This window comes from Telmatherina bonti (genome assembly GCF_933228915.1).
Source record: "Telmatherina bonti genome assembly, chromosome: 1".
NCBI classification, from domain to species: domain Eukaryota; kingdom Metazoa; phylum Chordata; class Actinopteri; order Atheriniformes; family Telmatherinidae; genus Telmatherina; species Telmatherina bonti.
Genome location: NC_136619.1, coordinates 35,910,050 through 35,937,622, shown reverse-complemented (window position 1 = coordinate 35,937,622; position 27,573 = coordinate 35,910,050). Strand labels below are relative to the sequence as shown.

Below are 27,573 nucleotides of genomic sequence, written 5' to 3'. Positions count from 1 at the left end.
CACTAGAACACTGTAGAAAGTTCAGAAAACTAGAGGTAGCATCATAGAGCCCCTTTAACTAGTTTTCAATTAACCTTATAATGTGTTAATCTTGCATATGTCCCCTAATTATCTCCAAGTCAAATAGTCTCCATTTTTCCACAAGTTGTTGTACTCAGTTTCAGAACCAGTTTCATATAACAAATGTGATAAAAATGCATCCCTAAAGGAAAGTAAAGGTGCCCACTCTTGTAGTCCTGAGCATAGGAACCTTACTGAAATTACAATGTGTACGCAGGCGTGTTGTTCCCAACAATGCTGACTGTACCTGCCACTCCTGCATGTCATCTACATGTCACTCAACTATACTGAATGGACTTTACGGTTTTATGTTAAAGGAGCAATCCGCTATTCTTTATTATTGCTGGACCTTTCTACTGGCAGGGGCATAAAGCTGCTTATGGATTATAAATATTATGAGGTAAAACTGACACTAAGTGAAAGCATTTATAACAAATAGTAGGCGCTCCAGTAAAGTATCTGCTATAAGGATCCTTCTAGTTATTTTTGTAGGACAGTCAGCAAGTCTAGGAAAGTCCACTGTCGCACATATTGCTTAACCTTACAAGTTAAATGTGCAATTGGCCCCGTGTAATGAGAAAGATCGAAGTTAAATCAATCTTAATAGAAAGTCTGAGCCAGCAACAGCTTTAATGCATCTGCAGAAGCAGTTTGGCTCACAAACTAAGTTAGAGAATCCTGTTGACCAGGCCAAATCGAAAGTCAGAAATCCACTCAACTTCAATGAGCTGCAGACAATTGCATTCATACATGTTTCACGTTAAATGCACAGACACACAACAACACAGTTACAGTGAACAGTTTCTAATTCGTGATCAGTTTTCTATTAAATATTTAGGAGATTTCAAATATATATGTTTGTGCTTGTATGCAAGAGCTCCTCGAACCCAAACATCTCTGTTACTGTTAGATAATTAGTTCCACTGACAGTCTGTGGAGGAAACTGACACAAAGACGTGACTTACACTGAATGACACACAAAAAGAAAGACAAAAATAAGCTTTTATGAAACAAAGAACAAGGTAAAATAAACTTCTTAAAACCTTTAAACACAGACAAACAAAATTGCGTCCAGCAAGTTTGTGAGTTATATTTGTTTGAACTGAACCCAATTTGTTCATATTCGCATCCGATAGATATATAACCGACCAATCAAAGAAGCTGTGTTGACTGTGAGCTATGCAGGTGTCGCTTTGTCGCTGCCATTTCATTCAAACTTTATATCATCATGGTCGAGCGTCTCTTATTTTTGCTCTGCTCGTTAAATCTGGCATATTTACACCCTGTATTGAATGTGTACAAAGTGTGCGCATTGTCCTCATTAAATTAAATAAATAATCAAATAATTAAATAATCAAGTAAATAAATAAATAAATAAAGCAAGCAGGTAATTGCTAAAGCAGATCCTCAAAATGTCCAGCAGACATCTTAAAGTTCGCCCTGAAGCAGTCGTGGTCCAGCTTCAGCTCCTGGATTAAACCATGAAACTCCAAGTTCTCATTTGTTTTCTAGAACAGGATGAACGCAGCACCTCTTTTTGTATTTTCTTTTCCAGCATCATCACACTGTTATTGTGGTTTAATGTGGAATCAACCTTGCAAGTTTGTTTGAGAATTTTTATCATTTATTTGCAATTTCGCACCACACTTTGTGTGAACAGACAGAAACATTGATAATTCACCTCAGAATTATTCGCAATTTTGAATGTAAAGGCCTTAAGACTGTCTTATGAGCCAAGTTTTTAAACTAAGTAATGTATACGGGGTTTGTATGTAATGTAAGTGGCTCGCATGCTTTCATTTTCTTTTGTTAAAATTTAATTGAATATTTTATATCCATTAGTACTGGTCCTGCTAATGATGTTTTACAAATGCACAACTTGCATTCACTACAGTGCCTTGCAAAAGTATTCACCCCCTTTGGCCTTTTACCTAATTTGTTACATTGCAACCTCTAATTTGACTTTTTTTTTTTCAAATCAGAATTATATTTGATGGATCTGCACAAAACAGTCCAAGTTTTGAAGTGAAATGAGAAATATAAATTTTTAAAAAATTCCCTTGGGCAAAAATCCCAGTGGCAAGATGTGGTGAACTTGTAGAGACTTATCAAAAACGACTTGCAGTTGTGATTGCCGCAAAAGGTGGCTCTGCAAAGCACTGAAATTGGCGGGTGAATACTTATGCACATTGATGTTTTCTGTTCTTCTGTCTCATTTGATGTTTGCTTTACAATAAAAAACATATCACGTCTTCAAAGTTGTGGGCATCTTCTGTAAATTAAAAGATGCAAACCCTTGAACAATTCCTTTTGATTCCAGGCTGTGGGGTAATGAAACACGAAAAATGTCAAGGGGGGTGAATACTTTTGCAAGGCACTGTACATTAAATAACTAAGAATAAAAGGCAATTCAGTGAACAGCTAAGCTTAGTTAGTTTCTAAGAACAAAAAGGTTAAAATAAAAGAAAAAAATCAAATACATAGCAAATCACAGAATCCAACATAGAAATAAATAAAAATAAAAAATAATAGGGTAACACATCTCAACATGCAAATGAAGGAGAACAAAAGTAACTAAATAAAAGATAATTATATGGCTTTAGTTAAATAAACCTTTGTGAGAGTTGTGAGGACTTTTGTCCTCCTTCATTTTGGATGTTGACATGTTCTACCCCTTTTTGTGTCATTACTTCTTTAATGTGCATTTGTAATGTCTAATAACTTGTCTGTTGATTTTAGTTGTTATTGTTCTACATCTTCTGGATGACTGAAGTTTCTTTTAACTGAAAAAAAAGAGCCCACATCAGTCCACATCATTCATTTACCATATTTAACCATCACAAGCATCCAAAACACCTTGAAAAATTTGTAACTGTAAAAACTCCAGTCTCCCAAACTCCACAGGGAACAAACATCTGGTATTAAAATAACAGTCTTGCTGGAAATGACAATCAGTACATTTCCCATCAAAACCCAGACCTCTAAGTAAAATAAATATTTTTCATTGCTTCTCTTTAGAAATTGCAAATGTAGTCACTGCTTATTGTGCTCAAAACGATTACAGCATGATTCAGCCCAACCCCCTTCTGTACTTGTGTGAGACAAGAAAACAATGACAAACAATGGATGTCAGTAAATTAGTTTAGTGTCTTCTATTCTGGTTCTGCATGTAACATCCTGTTCTGTGTCCTGCCATTCCCCAGTTTCCTCATGGACAACTGCTGTATAATATATTGCTCCACTTTTTCCTGCAGATCCCTCAGATCTGCATCTGCTGTTCTATGATGACGGTACTTTTAGAAATGAAATTAAACAATCTTGTGAAGTCACAGCTACGATGAATGAAAGTGTGGTAAGAACAAACATTCAATGTTCCACTGGATCTTTGATGAATCACACAGTGACAGAAATGGAGAGAGACACAGGGGATGCTGGGAGATGTAATTGACTGGCTTGGAGAAGCATGCAGCTCACTCGATAAAAAGGGCAGAACCCACCTTCTCCGCTCCCCGGGCCGGCCTCTGTAATTATCTCCATTAGAGAATTTAGCCCAAATACTGCACACAAAACCCAGAATTAGTGCCGCAAAAAGGTGGACAGAGAGAGGGACACCGGCCCAGACACAACCAGTCTGAACATCAACCCCGTAACACAACAGACATGCACACTCAACATGGTGTCAAAACTGAAAAACAATTAATAAGTAACAGAAGAATGATGATGATACAGAGCCTGGAAGTGTTCAATAAGATGAATAATGACCAGTTTTTAAAAGCATATATAACATTTTCATCCCCATGATAAGAGCAGAGTGAAGCTTATACTTCGGTGTGTAAGCTATACACACTGCAGTGTGTGCATCAGTACCCTGAACCACATAAAATTATACTAAACATTTAAAACAATGATTATGGATGTTGTTGTTTCTTTCAAAGTTGAGCATGACGCAGTTTAATCAAGAGTCAAGTACCTTATTTTGAGCACAAAACAAAAAGATATAAAGCAGTGACACATGAAATTAGATTATCTCTTATTAAAACTGCTGATGATCCATAAAAGGGACTGACACACGCAGCAACGAGAACCACCAAACAAGCAAACAAGGCAAATACATGTGAGGGTCAAGAGGCAAGTGGGAGATTAGTTTCATTCACTAAGGACAGATTTTTCTGTGAGCATCAAAGATCGAAATGTTACCGCAATAAAACAGTCAGTGTGCAGACTGAAAAGAAACAGATGCCACACTGGAAACGGTGCGGTCACAGAAGAAATCTCTTCTCTGAGTGTGTGCATCAAAAGACTACCATCAGCCACACAAAGAGGAATGAAAAAGGAAGAGGAGGGAAAGTATAAATATGCATGACTAGTAATATCTTACTCCTATGCTGAGAAACGGGATAGAAAAGGTAGGTAGAGGTCACTTTGAAAGGTTAAAGGAATGCCTAGTGAGGGGGCTCAAACAAACTATCACACCAGACGTAACATACCCGGGCTGTCAGGGGAATCTGAACAACAAAGACAAAACACATCATAATCAAAGGAACAGAACATTTTCTATGGCAGCTATTCCACTTGGAGTGGAGCTATTGAGTTCATTTATCATGCTTCTCCCCTTCTTGTTTTTTCTCTCAGCTTAAGTGAAAATCCAGAGTAAACAGCATAAAAGCTCAAAGGCAGAACTACAATTGTGAAACTTGTTTTTGAGTGGATTTTCCAGTTAAGAGAGAAAAAAGCTGATCTTCCCAAAATACTCAATATTCTCCTTTAAATAGTGCCATATACTGTATGTTTGGCAATCCAGAGGGAGAAAAGTCAAGCTGTAAAACATTTCTACAAACCTGCTTGCTCCATTTCCTCCTCAACATCAAAATTAAAATACTCTTTTCACCCAAAATATAATTAGAAAGAAAATTAAAAATGGGCAGAGAAGGACAAACAATAAATTAATCAAGCAAAGAAAAGAAATCTATGCTTTTTAATTAGTACCATTTGGTCTACATAAGTTATGGGTTCATTTATGTCTATTTAGTTTAAGAATGGAAATTTTCTGAAATTTTTAAATATTTTAAAAAGGAGATTTAAAAATATGACAAAGACTTCAAACCTCAAGGCAGTGATAAAAAAATTATGTTGATAATGGAATTATTATATTTTAACAAATTTTAACCTCAAATGGTGTTAATTCCTCTTTTTTGAGTCTTTACATATAAGCACTGAACAAACTACACCGAACAGACAGCAAGATGGCAAAATCACAGATCTCTTGAAGAGCAGTAATACATGTAAAATAAAAAGTTTGTATTATTTAGTTTTTCTTACCTTTCAGGCTGGGAAAAGGCGTTGATTTCTCTCTTGCTGCTTTGTTGGGAAGTGCAAGATTAGACAGACTGAAACTGGTGCCGTGGTTCTTGTATAGATTGCCTGTAATGATTAAAAAAACAAGTCATTAATAAATAGGATTCAAACTATGAAGCAAACACTGGCAGCCACATGGAATAGAAATGTTCATAATTCACACACATTTAGTAGAAAAATCTGTTTAATTTAATGCAGTGGTGGTTTTGTGACAAGACACAATGAATCATCATAAGTTACACATGAGATGTGTGACTCAAATTCAGTTTTAATAGTACACTGCAAGGACCAAAAACAGTCCCACCAACAGAAAATAAAATCAGAAAATAGGTTGGACACTAATATTTCACTGGCCACCATTATCTGTGATTACAGCACTCACTCGCTGTGGCATTGTTTTAATAAGATTATGAAATGTCACAAGTTTTATTTCCATCTAGTATTATATTAATGTTTCACCAAGATCTTATACTGATAATGGGAGAGTCTGGTCACTGCGCAAAGCCTTTTCCAGCACATCCAGTGACTCAGTGAGGTTTGGATCTGGACTCTGTGGCCAATCCATGTGTCAAAATTATGTCTCATGCTCCTTAAAACACACTTTCACAACTTGACCCTGACGAACCTTGCCATCGTCATCTTGGAATATGGTCGCGCCATCGGGAAGATGGAATCACCTGTTTTATACAATAGACACAATGCATGATGGCTGCATCACATCATCTGCTGCTCTCCTGATGCACCCGTCACTCTGGATCAGGGTAAATCTGGGCTCAGACTACATGACCTTTTTGTATTGCTCCAGAGACCTAATTTCAATGCTCCTCAGCAAGTTGAAGCCTTTTTTCCCCAGTTAGTGTCTCTGATTATTGGTTTTCCTAAGGCTACGCAGCTTTTTAGTGCCAAACCCTTAAGGTGCTTCCAAACTGTTCACATAGAAATGTTCTTACTTTTAGTTCTAATGTTTTTCCTCAATTTCATTTCAAATCAAACTTTATTTATTTAGCGCTTTTCATGCAGAAGCATATCAAAGTGCTTAACAACGTAAAAAACAGTTTAACACTTACACACAACCTAACCCTTCCCCTGACTATTTATGCCAAAATAAAAACTATTAACTTCAGATTCTATCTCTGTATCACCAAGCATTTAAGTTATCCCCGAAAACGCCATCATTCAGGATTAATTTCTGACCTAATATCTTCCTCAGAGACAATGGCTCCCTATTATGCTTCCAGTTTTTAATAATGTATGGGACCATTCTTAACCCAGTTTTAATCATTTCTGCAATCTCCTCAGATGTTTTCTCTGCTTGATAAATGCAATTGATTTAACCATTCTTAAACAAATATCTTTTCCACAAACACAGGAGGTCATGGAAAAAGTTGTTTGAGAAATAAACCACTACTTTTTGCATTAATCGGGTTTAATAACTTATTACAATCTCTCATGCAGCAATTATCCAACAGGAACCTATAACTCATAAACCCAGGTGGAAACCTTTATTGGCCAGGCAGTGTATATAACTACCTTAACATCACCTTCAGTTGCAAAATAAATTTTTTACTGGCATTTTTGATGGATTCTGACATTTTTCTCGAGCATGTCAAATAAACTGTTACAGAAATGTCAGTAGGCTTTGTCAGTGCAACCAGTATTATGCCCATATTGGTCCAACTTAACCACCAGCTGCCTGTAAATGCTAGGGATAGTAAGGGATTTGTTTTAAGAAATAGCAAGGTATATCTACCTTTTTTATATTCTTATACTTTACTTTAAGTCATGCCTCCATTTTTGTTGCAGCTTGTGCAGCTATGACAACTTAACCTGTAAATGTTAATCTTATATATTGTGTTATAACACTGAGCATTATAAAGAAAACTGAAAACGAGGCATCTCTCCTGCTAATATTGTTAATATTTTTAAAATAAAAAGAGGAGGGGGGGCTCTTTTATGACACTGCATTACACAAGTAGCACCGTATTTCACTGTGCTAACCCACCATTTTTAATACAAAGTTGCAAACTATGTTTATAACTAGACTGAAGATAATCCAAAATCAAATGTAATTTTCCTTACTGGCAAAGGACATGAGTCCTCCGAACCCATCATTACTGCTGTTGGAAATAGTGGAGTTTGGCGAGCTGTTGCGTGAATCCCCTTCTCCGTCAGACTCTCCTGGAAGTCTTAGGCTGCTGGGACGTAAAGGCCGCTGTGCCCTAACAAAAAAAATAAAAGGCCCATAATTTAACATGTATATTGGGCACAAACAGGACTAATTCACAGGACACAGGAGACTCACAAGCATTCACACCATATAACATCACACCACCAAAGATTCAAGACCACCATGACGAGAACATTGCATGGCTGATCAGAAAGCCCATTTGAATGATGTTATCATTCAAGTGATGAACAAGTTTAACACACTTGTTGCCATTGAGGTTCTGGTTGAATCGAGGGGTGTATGATTCCACTTGTTCTTCAGCATCAGGGTCATCCTCAGAGGGGAAGCCATACTGAGGCTCAAAGTATGGGTTGTCATACTCTTGCTTTTTGTTGGCTGTGTCCACCAGACCGGCATCGGGTGCAGGTCTGAGGAACGGCTGGCTGCCTAATCCCGGGACAGGGTTCTGTAAAGCGACACTTGCTGATGCTTCTATTTCAGGTACTTCAGACTGCTCCTATAAGATTTTAACAGAAATAACAGGAAGCTGCATCAATACATTATTAATATAAACTAATATTGCTTGAGGCATGCAGGTAATATCCAAAGTAAGAATAAAAAAGACAAAAAAGACCACACACATTGTTGACTCCCTGGATGATTGTGCTGGGACTTGAACTTGCAGTTGTGCTGGAGCTCGAGCGGAGAGGTTGTCCATCAGAGGGTTCGGCAGCTCCGTCCGCACCAGGTGGACCCTCCAAGCCATGTCCGTCCTGCAGTTCCTGAAAGTCTTGAAACTCAACCTCACTAGCATCTCCCAGTGCAGCATGGGTAGGCGGATCCAAACCTAAAATGTCAAATTAAGGTCTAACGTTAAAGAAATATTAAAACATATGAATAGCATAAATGTGCATCTTTTAGCAGCACTTACTTGGTGTGTCGCCCTGGATGTCGCCCTGAATCATCTCACTCACCAGGTCCCCAAGTGAAGAATAAGATGAGCTGGAGTCATCGTATCCCTCACTGTCGCTGCCACTGTAGGAAATTGGATTAGTCATAACAAAACAAATGCAACTTAGCATAAATATTTGAGAAGGACTTTATCTTGCCTGTCTGTGGGGTCTGACTCGTTGCCTTCATCTTCCAAGGGGCTTGCCATAGCCTCAACCAGCTGGGAGCTTCCATCATAGACTCTGTAGAGTACTGGCTGTAGTTGGTGTGCATACCACTTGGGCTTATCCCCAATTAAAGATGGATCAAAAACATCTAAAACATATTTGACCAAGTTAATTCAGTTCAATGTATGCAACATCACTTTATTCTTAATATAGATTATTAACTCATTAAATAAGTCTTACTGTTATGTATCCTCTGAAAGGCAAGGTTAGTGGGATTGAGAGCCCATTCTCCATAAAACTCCACTGCCTGTGTGTGAGAAAGTTTATCTGCAAAACCAGAGCGACGTGGCCGAGAGGCGAGAAAAGAGGATGACTGGAAAGCGACCACTGGTCGGGGAAACAGGCGCAACGTGCGAGTGTGCATCTGGAAGCCCTGCAGAACATTGGGAGAATTGAAGAACCGCACCATGGCAACCCTGCAAAACAAAACCAGTTTTAGCTTAATGAATCTTTAGTGTGGAAATCTGACAGCGGGAGGAAATAAATGTTAAAGACTTGCCTGGTGGCTACATCTACCGAATCAACATCATTGCCATAAATTAGAGGGTTGAATTCGGTGGAGGACGGTGAAGCTTTGTCGCGTCCAGGTGGGAGTAGAGGCATCTCCTGGCCTTCCTGGAACTTTTCCAGGTTCAAAATGGGTTGGGTGTTCAAACTCATACTGGCCAAGGCCTAAAATGCAACCATCACATAAATTACAAAAAAAAAACAAAAAACACAGCCGTGGATCTAAGAAACAAAGCAAAATAACAGCGCTGTGATGGCTCACTCCCACAACTGGCATCAACATTTTATTAATAACTTATTTTCTCTTTACGGAATAGCGTGTGTCTGTGGAGACAGAAAAGACAGAAAGTCTCTTTAAATGGGTAACTCGTTGGTATGAGCTAAATTTCGGAAATTGATCTATATAATCCTCCAAAACTGTGCTGAGATGGTTTTTATAAATAAAGAAATCCCAAATTGTCTTTTTACTTTTTTTCCCCCACACTTAAATTTTTCTGCTTTTAAAAAAAAGATGAAGAAACAGTTTTGGATATGTTGATGCCTTCAGTGGGTGTGTTGTTTTGGAGAGGAGGAGCACAAGGGAAGTAAGTCACTATGCATGATTTAAGGGAACTGCTGCAGTCTCAGGAGTTGATGTTTAGCTTAGCATAATGGAACATTTAGTTGCTGGGTCTGGATGAATGTTAACTTTGTCAAAGACAGAAAGAAATCAGCTCCATTTGGTCTCATTTTGGTTACAAGTACACTCACTGATGCCAAGATAGATGCACGCACATTCAGTCATGCTCAAGCCAGAGCTAAGCAGTGTATCAGAAAACTGGTCCGCAACATTCGGTGGCATTGTTATGTATTTTTTGGTTTAAGTCTGGAGAAAGGGAAACAAGTAGTGGTGACAGGCAAAGTAATGTGTGAGAGAGGATTTCCGTGCAGGGGCATTACACATTCCACAGGAGGAGAAATGAGTAACCTTATTTTCAGAGGAGAAGATCTGCTTTTGGGTGATCACGGTCAACCTAACCAGACACTAGGAGGGGGATAAGAGAGATGCGAGGAGAATCACATGAGGGTCTGGGATGACAACTTCGTGACTGACGCTGGAACAGCACATGGTGGAAAGGTTGCAATCATGACCCTTTCTCTTTCTTTTCTTTGTCTCCTTTCAGTAGTACTTCCCAATTTGTCAGTTTTTTGCTGGTACCAGCCAGATGCCAGATGACTGAACTGGATCAGATAATGAAGAGAAGTGATCCTTTCACTGTGTTTGGGCTTCGAAACAGAGGCATTGTGCTTTCACATTTCCATTTTAAAAATCTTTCTCTTACTGTGGTAAGGAGAAAAGAAAATACAATTTGTGTTGTTCTGTAATGATAAAATAGAGCCAGGAGAGCAGGACAATTTGTCAGACTGAGTGAGAGTAAAGTTAAAGAGAATTGATGCAGAAAAAGAGAGATGAAGACAGGCGAGAGATGTATATGCTTAGCATGACAGATGGTGTGAAACACATACAAAGTGATAACTTGACCAAAAACCAGACTTCACCTACAGAATCCGGCCTTTGAGAGACATATGATGGTCATCCATGGTGACCAGCTGGGTAAAACCAGTGGTCATGATGGAGTAATGATGACAGACACAGTGCAAAACAGCAGATCTTTTTCATAAACGCAAATAAAATACTTGCACCCTTGATTACCTAAATAAACCTTTATTAAGTCTTTATTATTGAAATAAATAGACGCCTTGCAATATAAATAAGCTTAATGTTACAAAAGTATACAATAAAAAAAAAAGAAAAAGAAAAGAAAAAAACCTGCAGGAACGGTTTATACTGGTGCGAAGTGCAAGTATTTTTAAACTCAGAGAAGCACCATTATATTGTGGCATAACAGTCTTCACAAAAATCCATAAAACCATCTTCTGTGACATTTTCCATCCACAGATTAACATTGTGAGCTTGTTTCCAAATATACACCAGCAGAACTGAGGCTTTGCACACTCCCACAAACCAGCCTCTCCATCACACACACTCACACAAGGAAAGAGCTGCTAACCAAACATTGCCAACAAACTGGCTCTGATTCAAGGCACATAACTGCAACCCATTTTTAAAATGGTTAAAAGTATAAAGAAATATGAAAATAAGGCAGAAAAATGGCTCCAATTGTATTGGACTTCAATTATGGGACATAAGTATCTCTTACTACACAAAACAGCTTTATTTATATTGACTAAATAGTTTGCGAAACTGTTGCAGACAAGTTAAATTCCCTACATGGTAAATTTATTGAATAAATAATCTTCATTCAAAGTTACAATAAGCTGCAGTGATGTCCCTGTGTAATTTAAGCAAGTGGAAAATAAGTAGATGTTAGCTAATTATTATTCTAGCCTTTTTAACCAGGATTTAATTTGGTTTTTCATTCAAATTTTGTGAGTTTCACTGTCAAAAAGAAATGCTGAAAATATTTCTTCTTCTAGAAGCTCAAATAAAGTATGTTTAAGTTAACTATTAAACTAAAATAAGACTAAGTACTAGACAAACAAGTATTCAGCTAAAGAAAGCTGAATGTTAAATTTCAGTCAGCACTGAGATACTTTATATTAGTAACTTTAATCCCTAAAAAAGATATAAAGGGATTTTGTGAGGTATATTATTGGTACAGTTTGTAAAGTGAAAGAAAACAAAAATAAAAAAAACAAAAAGTTGTTTCCATGAGTCAGAACCAGATTCCAATGTTATGCAAGATAAATGGGTTAAAAGGGGCAAATTAGTTGCTACCACTAAAAACTAAAGACTCTGTTTGGGTCTTAGCATCTGATATTACCTCCAAGAGCTAGAGCATGCATAGAAAACAGAAACAAATAAGAAAAGAATAAGTTGTTAGTGCACTACAAAACCCATTTCACATGTTCTCACACTTATCTACAATACATACAACTCAGCTGAGGAAGGAAGCACCTACTCTTCAAACAGCTGAAAGAGAATTTTTTTACATTTATACAAGTTTGTGAAGACCTAGCAACAAGTCCAGGGTTACAGAAACGTGTTAATAAATTACTTGAGTCTGCCATAAAACTTCCATCTGGGTAGAGATGAATGTTGTCTATTATGATCCAGCAGAATTATGAGGAAAAAAAAAATTACAGGAAGAATAAAGGAAATCACACACATTACCTGTTTTAGATGTTTCTTAAGCTCGCCTGCTTCAGGCTCCGGAAGAGGTGGAAGAGTCTCTGCATTGGTAGGGGCTATAACCTGCAAGTAAAAACAAGGGTTTCGTGTTATTTTGAAAATCATTTTTATTTAAAGACTAAAAATGTGAAACTTATTATTCAACAGATGTGCCTCGCAGTAGCAGATTCATCAGAGCTGAAGACAAACTAAAAAATGCTTAGAAAAAAAAAAAGCCCCCTGCCTCCGTTTTCATGTTTCTTCTCAAAACGGACTGCAGTTTTTGGGCTGTAATTGACAAAAATCTGCTAAAACAGCGTAGCACCATAGTGTGAAAGGTATAACATCATAGTGGCTATTTAAAAATCCAGTCTCTGTTACTTTTGCAGCTGCGCCCTACACCCTATGGTGGCTTTATAAACCGCAAAAGAAAAAAAGTATTGTAATTCTGCCTTTAATTTGTCCATTGTGAAGAAAGAACAAAGGAGATTAGAGAGAGGTGTAAAACATCCTGCTTGTGTACACACCTTGCTGCTGTCAAGGTCAACAAGCCAAACATCGTCTGGCATTTTGAAATCCGATTTGTATAGAAAGAAGCTGGCTGGCACGCCAATTATGTAGGGAGTGGGAGCAAGAAGGAGCTGTGAGAGGAGAAAACATGCAATTTAGTCACTATTTAAATGTTACTGGAACAGAAACAAAACAAAATAATAGCAATGGTCTGAAAAATCCTAATCTTACCTGTTCAGCAGAAGCCATGCAAGTCGGCAATAAGGGGATGACAGGGAACATGTACTCCAGGGGATAGATCATGGCCACAAAGGCCATGACGCTCATAGATAAAGCGTTATAATCTCGTGATTGAAGAATGACCTGAAAAATAAATAAATGACATGTTAAAGGACAAAAGATTTATGAAAGGAAATTTTGTCAGCGTTTGTTGTTTTATTGTAAATTTGCAAAGGTCATGGTCACTCCCCTCTTCATACATTTATATGAATACAGGCACATATAAATATAAATACATATAAATACAGACACACAACACATTCATTCAGCCACTTTGCCCCAATAATATCACCCATCTATTCACATTTCCTTTTTGTTTATAATTCAATCCATGAACAAGATTTTCTCCTTGGATTTCTAACAGCAATATTAAAAACCAAGTTTCTATGAAAAATGAATACATCTGCGCAGAGTGCCTGAAAAAGACGTCATTCTGAGAGCTTTCAGACAGCACTTAGCTCAGCTTGGCTGAATCTTATGACATACACAATTCATCTTTTTCAAAGTCTGAAATGGATGACTATGAGGGGCCAACCTTTCAAAATGGTTTAGTTTTCAATCTGCACTTAAAAAGTTAAAATGCCAATGGAACATTTAGGAAAATGAAAACCATTTTAGCAGGCGGAAAATATATTCAGTCAGATGTCCTTTAAAATTTCCATTCCTCATTTATTTAATAACTTCAGTACACGTGAAGAAAGTGGACAGGTTTTGACTAATAACGGGCCACAAGTAATAAAACTTACAGGAACAGGTTTGATTTAAAAAGGAGTCCAATGCTACTGCACACCAAATGAAACATTACACATGCACCAGCAAAACAAGTTTTCTTTTGATTAAAACTACAAAAATATAAATAGACAGGCTCAAGGTATGACTGATAACAGCTGACACCCTGTTCACACTCATCCGACCATCCTTACCTTGTGCTCTAGCAGGACACAGCTGAGGACCTGCAGACAGGCGTCCACACCCAGCAGCTCTAAGGGCAGGTGCAGGGGGAAGTCGACCATGGCGAAGCGTGAATTGTCAGGCAAGGCAAAGGTGAGTGGACGTTTGAGTTCATGGGGCAGCACCTCCACATCTACACGTCTCTGACCTCCTATTGGTACTGGTGAGCGCAACAATCGGTACACCCAGGATTCAATCTCTCGCAGGTCGGCCAACAGCTGGCTGCCTTTCTCCTCCACAGACAACGCACCAGTAAACACCCGCCACATGGTGTCCCTGCAAAATACATACACCAGGAGCATGCTTAGAGCTGTAGAGCTCACTTTGAGTTGGACTACATGTTATGTCTCTTATTATAAACTTGTTAATTGAATTATATATGTGTTACAATATATGTCACAAACCATTTCTAATGATTCCTAAAGTCAAGTTGATACATTTCACTTCCACCTGCCCATATATAAAAGTTAAACTGCACAAAAAATGAAAAACTCTCAAACACAGTCTGATGTAAACCAAAAATTCAACAAACAGGCTTAAATTGACTCATCATGGTGAAACTATGGTTGTTGCAACTAAGTTGCAATGCAATGAACTTTGCCATTGTTGGAAGACAATGCTTTTATTGCCAAATGTTATTTCTTCATATAGTTGCAAGGAAATTTAAGCAATTCTAAACAATGGGACGTATATGTAGGCATACAGCAGTGTGCTGATTGAACCTTTACCTTCTTTTATTGGTGCAAATAGCAACTAGAGGCCTGTGCAAACACCCTGAGAAATCACTAATCTGAAGAGTAAATGCTACTGAAACATGAGAGGCTCTTAAGCTATTGCCGAAATATTGATGCGAAAACCCTCAACTAGACACACATATGGTGCCATTACCCTTCCTGAAGTGTATACTTAAGAGTGAGTGTGTGTGTGCATCAAATAGGGAGGTAAATCATTAGTCCTTTAGAGCCCTCCCACCAACTGCAGCTGCTACCCAGAGGCAGCCACAGACCTCAATCTGTCAGAGCTGCCGTAGCACAAAATGCTCACAGCTATTATGCAATAGCTCTCCTCCTTCTCTGTCATTGCTGCATCATGTTTCAACCAACATACAACAGAAAAAAAGACCGAGCTTTGTTCAGCCTTTGGCATCTGTTTTCTGTTAAAAATTTTAATAGGAAGCAGCTTTATAATTCAAATAAAGGAGAAATATGGATTTAAAAAGTTAAGAAGCCAATGTGTGATATTGTGTATTAGACATTTAATCCTGTTTTAAGGAGCACACCTGTTTGACGTTTATAAATCTTAGACCAAATGTTTTGTCAAATCAATGCTAAATCAAAAAGCTTAATAATTTATCAAAAACCCAGAGTACAACAAGTACTGCCACAAAAAAAGGAAAAATATTATGAAGACAAGGCACTTCATAAATTGCAGAAATAGCAGTAATAATCCTTTTTAACTAAAATTTAAATACAATCAAAATATTAGAACTGAAAAACATAATGTTTGTCATGGCAGAATTTAATAGAAAATGATGGGATTCAAAGTGTACCCAAAAAGTATTTTCTGTATTTTCTGCTAGATTTCTGACTGCTCCATATTACAGCTGAGTCTGAGAGCCATCTTTAGTAGTGACTGACTCAGATGATGCTGCCTTTACAGCCTCTATACATCATGTAGTACAGGAACAGGAAGAGGCATGCAGGATGCCAGCTGTGCAAAACGCTGAAAAACAGTTTTAAGGATCCATTTTTCAATTGTATATTGACTGAGTCTTAGAAGAAAAAAAAAAATGTCTCTTTTACATCCTGAGCTCTAAATGTGCCATTATAACAACATTTCTAGCATTGTGTCTTTGAAATTACTTGTACAATAAAAAAGCTTAACAAAACAAAAACTGTGCCACTGAAAACTTCAAACTTTTCACTAAAACCTTCATTGCTCAGCCTCTCAAAAACTAAAACCATGAAGGAAAAAAAGCAATAAGTTGAGCCCTCTGTTTTCATAGGACATTATTGACTTTATTCTTGTTTATCAATTAGTATTATTAGTATTTAAAAAAAATGTATGCTTGAAATGTAAAGCCATCCAGGCAGGCCTAAAATAAAGACAGAAAGATGCTGCATTTTGACTAAACAGAAATAATATTTGATGTACTGCAAATAATTCAAACAAAACTGCTTAAATGCACTGTGGATATTTTGGTTTCTATTACTCATCGTCAAGGTGGAGTGTGATAAAGTGTACTGTGAAAACAACACACAAAGGTGCAGATGGCGTGCAACACTGCGTGGAGCCACAGACAAAGGCTCCCGTTTTATTTCAGCAACAGAAACAAACAGAGAGCATGCAGACAGATGAGGCAGCAAACTGGAGAGAGAAAGCAGCAGACACCTGTAGGAACTTTGACTACAACAAAGTTTTGCATGTAAAAATTATGGCAAAAATGGCTTTAAAAAAGATAACTGGGAGCAATAAGCATGCTCACTAATCTGCATTAAAATCACTGCTATTACTCAGCATCCAAATGAGAGAAAGAAGGATGTAAGCTCTAATTTTCAGGTACTTTCCAGCACTGTTTTCATTCCTTTTTATTTTCAGACTCACATGAGCAGCCACTTTACAACTACTTAACCTGGTTGCTGTAGAATTAATGTTCAGTACCTAAAAACTATTTTTTAAAAAGCAGGGGTGTAACAATTCATCAGCATAATGCTCTTTTAGTCTTTCATTTGTCTTTCACATTATGTGAAAGTTTTGGGTTTTTTTGCAAATGTCTGACTGAGCTCAGGAATAAATTTATATACTGATGTTTCTTTTGTTTTTATACGATTTGACATGAATAGAACTGATTGTGTTAAATCAGGAGATAATATTGTTTCATATTAAATGCTGGTTCCTGATTATAAAATTGCCACAATAATCATCTATTTGATGCTTTGCTGTTTTTAGAATGAAAACTGTTTTCGTAAGCACTATCATTTGATCAAATAATCTATCTGATGGAAGATGGATAATCAAAGTTTAATCAGGCTATAATTGAAAAAGGCGTGTTTTAACCTCCAACAAAAAAACACAACAAAATAAGTTCTATTATTCAATTAATATTAATTAATTAGAACCTAAAGTCTCACCTCTGGGTGGCACGTGGGAGCCCAGCTCGTTGAGTTAACCTCTGACTGCAACAGTCGACCAGCCTCTTCAGGATATATAAGCATTCTCTGAAGGTGGAGAAGAAGGGGTAGTGACTGAGTATGCACAGCGAGGTCAGTGTGCTGTTGCGGCTTCGGACTGCCATCTTTGCAGCGCTCCGTCTGTGCTGTGGGGATTTGCCAGCATTTTGCTCGGCACCTGGCTGTCCACCCTCTTCTCCAGAGGCTGGTGGAGGTGCTGATTCAGCGCTGTTTGGTGCCGACAACAAAGTGGGTGGGCCTCCACCGCTGGCATCAGATGCCTCACTTGTGGTCTCGGCTGCCTGTGCTGCCGTCTCAGCATGACTGCTCTTGTCTCCTCGAAGACGATGATGCCCACGCTGAAAGGATCGGTAGAAGTTGACACAGATTCCATATCGAGTAATTCCCGAGTCCTTGTCGGTCAGTGTGAAAACAAAGGAGGAGTCGTCGCGTAAGCTGACTCTGCGCTGGCGTATACTCAGGCAGCCTTCTGGCTGGCAGAAGAACACCACATCTGGTGGTAGTGGGAAGTCATGGTGGTCCTCTAATGGGTATCGCCGGAGCAGCTGAGGAGTCTGGGCCATGCTATCACTACTCGGTTGCCTTAAGAGTAGATAAAAATAAATTTAAAAAATGTATTCTCTTTACAACAAGCAACATACTTACTATATTTAAGTAAACATGTTATCCAATCACTTCATGCATTAAGCACTTGCATCTAAATATGTTCCATAAAGATGTTGAATGTTTTATTAATAGCAAATGACACAAAAAACTAATAAAATGTTCACTTTATTGAATAATTGTGTGCCAACATTGAATAAAAACAATAAATGACCTTAATTCACTCAATATAAAGCTTCAAGATAGCATGTATCTCATGATATAAAGTTATTAATATAGATTATTATTACATAATATAATAAGTGTTAATATATTATATTATGCAGAGCTGAGTATTATATTCTTTGTAGGATGAAGCTGCAGCAACAGCAGCACCACCCATGACTCCCTCTTCTTATGAGTAAGCTCACTTGGTAAAGCAGTGGACAAGTCAGCTTAAAGTCAGATTTAGTACCTACCTTGATCCAACCACCACCAAGTAGTCGAGAAGGCGTGGGCACATTTTCTTTTTCTCCATCTTGGATATACTACGTCCTGTATGTCAAGGCATCCAGGATATAGGTTTCCTGTGGAATCAATGGTGTCTTTCCATCACAGCAGGTGTATAATTGAAGCGCAGGTAATGATCATCTTGATGGTTCAATAAAAGACAATCCTGTAACACAGACCAGAAAATTAAACAAATGCATTTCATGGTTTTGTGGCAAATGCTTCTTTACAATGAGATTCATGAACGTTAAAGATTTCAGATTTTTTTTTTTTTTTTTAAGGGTTTTGAACGTCACAGGCAATCAAACTAAATAGCTAAACAGACTGAGCTTAGCCACACAATCAGCTTTTTTTTCGATTCTCCAACAGTAACACTTATAATTTAGCCCAAGTAATAAAAGTCATAAAAGCATCCCTATAAGGAATAAAGTTAAAAATGCACAGTATGTATCATTAAAACTTTAACACATTTCAAGAGTAAACCTCTCTGTTTCGACCATTTTGTCAGCTTGTTGTTTTACTTGAAGGATAAAGAGAGCCTCACTAAGGTAGTAAGCAGCTTAGGGGTCTTGGTGGAATGAGCACCATTGACAGCTTGTACTATGACCCTTAAAGTCCTGTAACTTGTAGATAACACCAGCAAACTCAGCGAGCATCAAAACAAATGGATATTTCAAAATCATATTCACCAACAAGTGGGGCTGGGCGATATAAAAAATATTCCTATCACGATATTGTTTTCATTTCAGACAATATCAATATATATCACAATATAAATCAAATCACTATATTTGTCAAATGTAATTGTTTCATTGCTCATAACAGAAATGGTAAATCATCAGCAGCAGCTTGTTTTCATTTAAATATTTATTTTCTGTCATAGGTTAAACTTGACAAATATGCTGAAGGAACACAAAACAGTTTCAGATACTGAAAAAAAAGTACAAAAGAAACAAAAGACAATATTAACGGACCACTAAATTATCTGGTCAACGCCATTTAAAAACAAATATTAATTCTAAAAAACAAGTTTTCCAGGAGAACAGGCATAAATAGGACATAAACATTTTTGTATGTCAAATGAATAAGTTAGAAACTAAAAGCAAGTTTTCACAATCTCTCCTTGTATATTTTCTTCAAAATAGCTTATTTTTAAATAAAGATTTGAAATAAAAGCCTTTTTGTTTAAAATGAATCCTTAGTGCATATTAAAGCAGCTTTCAAAAACAAACAAAGTAAAATGCCAATGCCATTCCCAGAATCACAGTTATGCTCAAATTCCCATGGAGATTTCATCCTATTAGCAACAATAACACAATCAATTTCTAAAATTAGGACTTTAAATTGTCCTTTACAGGGAACAGGTGCAAGACTTAACTCAACTGAGAGTGAAATAATGCTGCCATTGTGCTTCCATCACAAAAGATGCAAAAAAAGAACAGAGCAATAGGGCTGGCTTTGAGAAAAAAATGTGAACTGATATCAATTTTTATGTTGGTACTGATTAACAAAATCCAGAATCTAATAATTATAGTTGCACTTTTTTTATTTGTCTGACAAAGTGCACCTTTGGTTCGTCTCATTTATGGACATGCTATGTATTATAGATCAAATATTAAAACAATGTTTAACTGAAATCAAAGGCGGAAATCTGAGAAGACCTGTTGTCACCCAATTGTTAGGCATCTTCTTTTTAGAGAACTTCTTACCGAGGTATAGTGGCTTATTATGAACATAGTGATGCTTCTGTCTGAAATATCTATCTTTCCCCCAACAAAAGTCTTTAAGTATGAAGCTATAAAATGGAAACTCTAGAAAAAAAAAGATCTTTGCTTTTCAGATACAAGTGCTGAGCAGTTTTAATGTGCTATGACCGAAAATACTATTTATAATTGTTTTATAATCCTGATATCCTACATTAGGAAGAAAACAAACTCCTATAACCACACACCATCAGCTGCAACATGTTTGCTGAAAAAGAAGTTACAGGATCGACTCCTACCAGTCATTATCCCATGGCGAATAGCTTTTACTGTAACACCATGAGACATCACATCAGGCCATGCTTCAAAACCTCCACCCTGAAACACAAACACTGTCATGTACAGGCAGTTGTCCATGCACTGATAAACTGGAGGATTAAGAATTTATGTAGAAAAAGAAACAAGAGCACGTATGAAATCTAACTGAACAAGCCAAGACAACAGATGTACATCACAAACCCTGTCATGAGCTTCAAAATGACCAAACTCCTGTTAATGTAACTGTGGCAAACAAAATGGAGTCTAAATACTGATTCACAACTTTGTCTCGCACACAAGAGCTGTATGGAACTACAAGCGTGATTCTTTTTACTACACATTCCCACAGACTAACAAACAATGCATATGTGTTTGCAACAAATATCTTGTTTTAAGAAACAATGAGAATCTAGTGGCGTGTGGAAATATTCAATTGTGCAGTGTTAGGAAACCATCAGTACTGAAGAAGTGTCTGTTACCTTGTACTGGTTACAATGGAAAACCAATACCAGAAAAGTCAAACCGAGCTGCCATGTAATGGAAAGACAAGTGTTGATGTTTACTGGAATCATTTAACCAGCAGATTTTCTGTAACCAGTGCATTTTATGTTAATTTTTCTGTAAAATATACCATTTCAGTTTTAGTTATACACCTATATCTTTCTGAAAAAGCATTTTTAAAAAAGCATTATTAGTAATATACAGGAAGAACTTTAATACTGTTTTCCTTAAGCATTGTGGTGATGACATTACAAAAAAAGATAAATAATAATAATGTGATTATATATAAAATACAATACTAGATCTGTACTCTTTTCAACTGCAGGGACATTAGCTTCATGCTTGAGACGTGTTGGTTTGACTGACAAAAAAAATGAGCCACGCAAAAATAACTGGGCAGATAAATGGACAGTATGTAAAACAGGACTGATACTACAGTCACACTTCCTGGCAAGAGCTGTCATTAAACACAGCAGTGACAGCACAGCAGTGTGTGACACTGCTGTATCCAGAGGACATTATTGGGGATTTAATCACAGCAGGCTTTAGATGCATTATGGGTGCAATTATGTCTAATAACTCTACTTGTGGGCAGAGAAGCCATTGACATGAGGACATAAGTTCTATAAAACAAACAAATCTTACGAAGTTCAATGGTAAATTTATCTTAATTTAAAAAAAAATCTAATTTTTTACCACAATGCCACTGACAACAACAGTACCATAATATAGAGGTTAACCTAACATGTCTCCAAACATGCTGTTCATTTGATAAGCAAACAAGTTTGTTTATACTTAACAGTTTAACATCTGATCTTGCTAACACAGTTAAATGAAATACTAGGTGATGTGTGTGCATGTGTCAAAGCAAGATATAGTGAGTTCAAACAACCCTTCACAGTAAGCTCAAACATCTTGCTAAGTAAGCTTAATGTCAGCTCTCATCACACTTTGCAAAATTATTCAAATTTGCTGAGAGCCTGATAGATTCTCTAACTTCTGCATGATGATACAGAAGTATGCTGTCGCTTAACATAAGTAGAAATTGTCGACTGGTATTAATGCATTTGCACATGTCAAAACAAGTATTTTTCATGATTTAAAATTTTTTTACAGAGTTTATGCATGGCAAAAAGATGCACCTTGCTCAAAGCACAGCTTGAATAAAAATAGGAAATAGTCCCAAAATAATAACACTAATAATTATTCCCACAGTCAGGCGTTGGCTTGGGCAAAATACATAGTTCTTGTCCATCTCACAACGCCATCAGTACAACAAATCTACATACAGGTCTGGCAACATGAACGCTTCCTGGTATGAAGCCAAAATGGCTGTTTTATGAAGCAGCAGAGCAGTAGGCAGACTCATCCAGCACAAAGATACACAACCATAAAAATTTTTTTGATGAAGATGTAGGACTGAGCCATGTCTCTGACTGTTCATGACAAGTCGGCTCAGTATTGAATTGTTTCACTTTCTAAAAATGAGACAACAGAATCACAGAACCCTGTTTAATCTGCGAAGGCAAGATAATGATGTAGGTTAACCCAACAAATAAATCTTTTCAGAGTTGTCTGCAGGCAATAGTCACTGGTTATGTAAGCACAGAGAGGAGATGGATATGATTCACAATCTCCAAGATGGATAGCATTTGCTGCCAGTCCAAAGCGAACCAGAGATTACTGCAGAGGTAGACTGTTATATGTATAAATCTACAAGGCCATCCAACCAAAAAACCAATGTTGTATGATTTTAAGAAGCATCAGTATTTATTGTACCAACATGTCCAACAAATAAACTAATATAAATGTTTTTTGGTTCGTAGTTAAGAAAAATTATGCAAAAAGATATGCAGTTCAGACTTTCAAAAGAGGGCAAAAACTCATTATTTTTTCCCCTTAGCAATGAAAGTTTCCAGAAGATATACTAACATTTTGCATCACCTTAAAACCAGCCGATAAATTCAAGATTTAAGGCCAAGAATGTGACAGAAGTTGCAATGACCTTGACTTTTCATCATTTAAGTTAAATAAATTCATCCTCGAGTCTAGTCATCCTCCCTTCGAGTGTCCCCAACATGTCACTTTAAAGGTTTGGGATAAAAGTCAAGTTCAAGTCTTCTTCAACCACAAAATCTAAAGAAATTCCCTCAGGGTAACCATGACATGATGAACTTTACCATACCTAAAATGTATTTAGTGAACTTACAGGGACCTTGACATGTTACAAAACTTAAATCAGGTCATCCTTGAGCTTTTTATAAAGTAAAAAAAAGTGAGTGGAACTTAAGCTGTATTACAACAAAATATAAACACAGTCTATTCTTATTTCGAAACCATCTGCACTTTATTCTTATGCAAATCTTGGATTGCAGCTAATGTCAATTACATCATGCTTTTGTCCTCTATGTCCATGTGTAATCCATTGTTATTCTGCATTTATACATGTTGTACTCCAACAATCAACAATACATTTTCCTTCTTAAATCAATTAAGACAATACCGTCTTTCATTCAGTCACGTTGTCTATATGAACATTTGTCCTTAAAACAGAACTCATATTTGCACACTTGCAAACATACTGGTAAATACAAGATTTTTATTGAATGTGTACAGTTGTGCTCATATTTATTCAAACACTTTCATTAAAGAAGGGAAAAAAACAGCTGCCTGTAAAATAAGCTGAAATTGACTAAAGTAATAATAAATAAAAATTTTATGAAAATCATGACATTATTTTCTAATTCTGGTTCAATATAAGTATTTTTTTAAAAAGCAAACAAATAGGATAATTTATTGTATATTACATCACTCATAAACTAATATTTTGTTGAACAATGTTTAATGTTTCCGCTACAGTCAGGTGTTTTCTGTTCCCCTCAGTCAGACTTCTGCACCTGTTGACAGGTATTTTGTCCCACTGTTCAACATAAACATGCTCTTATTTGTCCAGGACCAATTTCTCTCTCCCTCCATAACTTTCCCTGTGTGGGGACGGTTTTGGTTGCTCCCCTGATAATGGGCGGGGGTATGTACTTAACTTGTACAGGTTTTGAACATAGGTCAGAGGGTGGGGTTACAAGAGTGTGAGTGTGAGTGTGTTTGTATGGATGTATGATTGATGATGACTATTACAAGTATTACACATGTTATTTATTTTTATTTTGTTCTTTTATTTATCTATTTACTTACTCTTTTTTTTCTGTTTGTAAAATTCTTTTTTTTTTTTGTAGACGCTGCTACTCTTGTTTTGTGTTGTTACTTTTATTTAGAGGACCCCCTTGTAAACGATACGGTGCATCTCAAGGGGTTATTCCTCTATCAGTAAATAAATGTTAAATAATAATTTGGGGTTTTTTTTTCTTTAACTCAATTAAATGAAAAAACAGTGTCTTACATTACTAAATTATATTTTTAGAAATGTTCTGTTTTTGTTCCTTTTTTTAAGTCTCCAGTTATTTGGGTGACAGTTATAAATTCAGCCTTTTCTTTAATGAAAGGGTATGAATACATATGAGCACAACTGTATCAACCAAGATATCAACATAAATAAATCTGCAGCATCATGATGGTATAGGTACCCAATAAAAAATCCTAGCCTAAGCATAGGCGTCAATAACTACCTCTGTATTTACCAAGGCGTCATGCAGTCATCTCATAAATAAATGAACAGCCCTATCTCGTGATCTCTCATAAAGCCTGCCACATGTCCACTTCGTGACTCTTTTCATCTGAACCTCCTCCTCTATACGAAACGATGCTTCGGGTGTGATAAATGCAGGATTTGCAAGGGCATGCGATTGTAACAGAGAGCTGTGTTGGGTGTCAATGACAGAGCAATTTACCAGCTGTAGTGTGGAGTCAACTAGTTCCTCCTTTACACCCCAACTGTGGAGACAACGAGGCGCAATCGCTGACAGAGTATGCAACACTAAAATATCCAGATGCCAACGCCTGACAGGTATTATGTCAAGTAGTATAGGTATGGCAAGCTGTCAGGCTTCGACTTGTCCTCGATGTTCAACACACCGAAGCATCCTCTCACCTCCTCCGCCTGCCTTATGCTCTCCTACGTCACGGCTGGATTAGCTAGCAAGCTAACAAGCAGCTTCGTTGCTGCTAACTGTGACTTGTGCGATTTCTTTCACAAACACTAACATGTCAAATGCCAAATACGGTTGCTATATCATAAAACAACGCAGAAAAGCCATAACAAGTGCAACTCAGGGTGTTTTAAGACTACGTACACTGCGTTAGAACATCCTTACCTTGTTAGATTAGCCTGTTAGCCGCTAACGCTTGCTGCGAAGCCAGCTGCCGAACACGGCCTGGGTGCTGGCTGCCCTCCTCGGTCGCGAAGAAGGGAGAGGCGGCGATGTTTTCTCTGAATTCAGCTTGATGTTTTTCCGTTTGTGGTTGACCATTGGAAACTCCTAACAGGAAGAATGACTGAAAAGGCTTGCACCTCTATCTACCTGTCTCGTAGCATGGTGAATGATGCGAAGCGTGCGTGCTTGCGCCTCCCGGCTCGATGAACGAGTTACTTACAACCTGCCTTCACAACATCCTCCTCCTTCTCCTCCTCCTCCTCCTCTTCATCACCAGTCTGCAGGGAGTTCCGCATGCTGACCTAACGGAAGCGATAAATAATTTTACTCCCCACAGAGATGTTAATAGTTTACTCACTTATCATTTAGCTTTATTTTATGGCATATTATTATCTAATAGGACCGATTTAAACCTTCTTCTATAAGACTCCATGCGTGGGTATGACCAGGGCCGGATCAAAAGTGCACAGGCCCCTGGGCCCAGAGTGTTCCAGCATCCCCGTTCCACACCATAACATTGTGTGGAAATTGTGAATTTTGAAATTACATTTCTAACATCTCTCAGCCAGTGAGAAATGGCAATACACTAGACACTGTAGTGTAACTATCTGGCTTTTATGTACATTTTGTTTCATGTCCAAACTGCTGGTGTTTGCCCTACGTGATCCTCATATGGGCGCTGAGAGGTTGTTGGCCCCTGGGCCCGTGCCCATAATGCCCATTGGATAATCCGGCCTTGGGTATGACCCCCTTATTACCACCAAGACCCTATCAGAAAAGTAAACAAATTGTGGTGATATGAAATTTATATGTTGCCTTTATTTTTAATACAGTTTTTAATTACAGTAAACCAGTCTACTGGAAATTAACGCAGGAATGAGTTTCACCTGGGCTTTCTGGGAAACAAAACATTTTATTCTGTTCATACTTCAGAGTTGGTAAAACACTGTCATAGTGACAGCTTTGATGTGGCTGCTGAAAGTCAGATCTGAGTCTATCAACACTCCAAGGTTACAGCCGAAATAGTCATTATGTAAAGGTGCTGGTCACGAATGACTTCACATTTTGTTCTTCATTGCAGCAGAGCTGAAGAAGTCTCTGCTCGAAGATAATCTTGTCTGATCACTACATTGTGTAGAAGTTGTGCAGGGTTGCCCGTCATGTTAGGAAGCTTGAGAAGCAAAGAAAATGGTACTCCACCTCAGATTTGTAAACGTATAACATCAACTTTAAGGAATGAGGCTTGTTTAAATAAATAAATGAATGAATGAATGAAAAAAGATAAATAAAATGCCTGCTACGCCCCTTATTGTAGATATCAGTGTTGCATTTCCAGTCCAGCCTGTTGTTCAGGTTCATTTGTGTCCAGAAGGAACTGTAGACAAGACTTAGTTGACTGAAATTTGAAAATGAAACAAAATAATTGGTTGGAAATCTGAGGCTTTACAAGTCAATATTAGTGCATTTAGATTTTTGACAACTATGATTTTTTTAAATTTATTTTAACTGTTGAAAATGATCAAAATCTCATAACAGTTAAATCTTATTGCATCAGGGTCTGTGTACACCGAGGACGGCCAGATTTCAGCAATGCACTTTTACTGTACCATTTGAAAAATACCTACAATGTATATATTTATTCACTGTTTATTCAAAGTTTAGATTTTTTTTTTTTTTTTTAATTTAAATGTTGGGATTACTTGTACTCAAAGAAATACTCATCAAAAATGTAGTGATAAAGCAGAGGTCAAAACTCAGGAAATTTTTATCCACAAGTCATCAATTAGAAAACAAATCACTGGAAATTTTACATCCTGGTGTGATGAAATTTTCATTGCTGAACATGAAATTATAGTCACTGTGGGGAAATGCTGCTTTAAAGTTTATTTTCTGGCCTTTATTTAAAAAACAATTCAGGAAAGGTAGATGTTTAAGCCAGATTTAACCTTTGGACAGATACTGATCTGTAGATGTGCTTGTTGGCTGCCCACCTTCAATCTTGGTTGATGTTATTGATCCTCTTCACTGCCAGCTTGATGATGTGCAAGTGAAGCATCAAAGTTTTAGAACTCAAAGCAACTTATCTGCCATATCCATTTCGGAAGCTACAGTTTGGTTATTGAAGCATAAAAAAAAACCCCATTAAATTCTTAAACTTTGCTAATTGTACTTTAGGATCGGAGCATCGCAAGTAAATCATGAGATCTAACAAGGGACTGATCCAAAACACATCAGCACTACAGTAGAGCTTTAATTTAAAC

General features: G+C 37.2%; 1 protein-coding gene across 5 annotated transcripts in view; it reads right to left on the bottom strand.

Annotated features, from left to right (window-relative positions):
* Positions 1-25,524, bottom strand: part of madd (MAP-kinase activating death domain) — a 51,337-nt gene extending 25,813 nt beyond the window's left edge. For 4 of the 5 annotated variants that reach the window (XM_079239308.1, XM_079239312.1, XM_079239310.1 and 1 more), the window contains exons 1-16: positions 25,253-25,524; positions 18,432-18,628; positions 17,311-17,952; positions 14,152-14,455; positions 13,181-13,312; positions 12,967-13,080; positions 12,443-12,523; positions 10,235-10,291; positions 9,260-9,432; positions 8,941-9,176; positions 8,692-8,848; positions 8,514-8,617; positions 8,224-8,429; positions 7,846-8,099; positions 7,495-7,634; positions 5,380-5,481 (exon numbers count right to left, since the gene is read on the bottom strand). In XM_079239308.1, the coding sequence (XP_079095434.1) occupies positions 5,380-5,481; positions 7,495-7,634; positions 7,846-8,099; positions 8,224-8,429; positions 8,514-8,617; positions 8,692-8,848; positions 8,941-9,176; positions 9,260-9,432; positions 10,235-10,291; positions 12,443-12,523; positions 12,967-13,080; positions 13,181-13,312; positions 14,152-14,455; positions 17,311-17,952; positions 18,432-18,490 (2,761 nt within the window). In that variant the 5' untranslated portion in view covers positions 18,491-18,628; positions 25,253-25,524. The remainder of the gene's footprint in view (positions 1-5,379; positions 5,482-7,494; positions 7,635-7,845; positions 8,100-8,223; positions 8,430-8,513; positions 8,618-8,691; positions 8,849-8,940; positions 9,177-9,259; positions 9,433-10,234; positions 10,292-12,442; positions 12,524-12,966; positions 13,081-13,180; positions 13,313-14,151; positions 14,456-17,310; positions 17,953-18,431; positions 18,629-25,252) is intronic. The other variant, XM_079239309.1, reaches the window with a different exon arrangement.
* Positions 25,525-27,573: the final 2,049 nt, after the last annotated feature.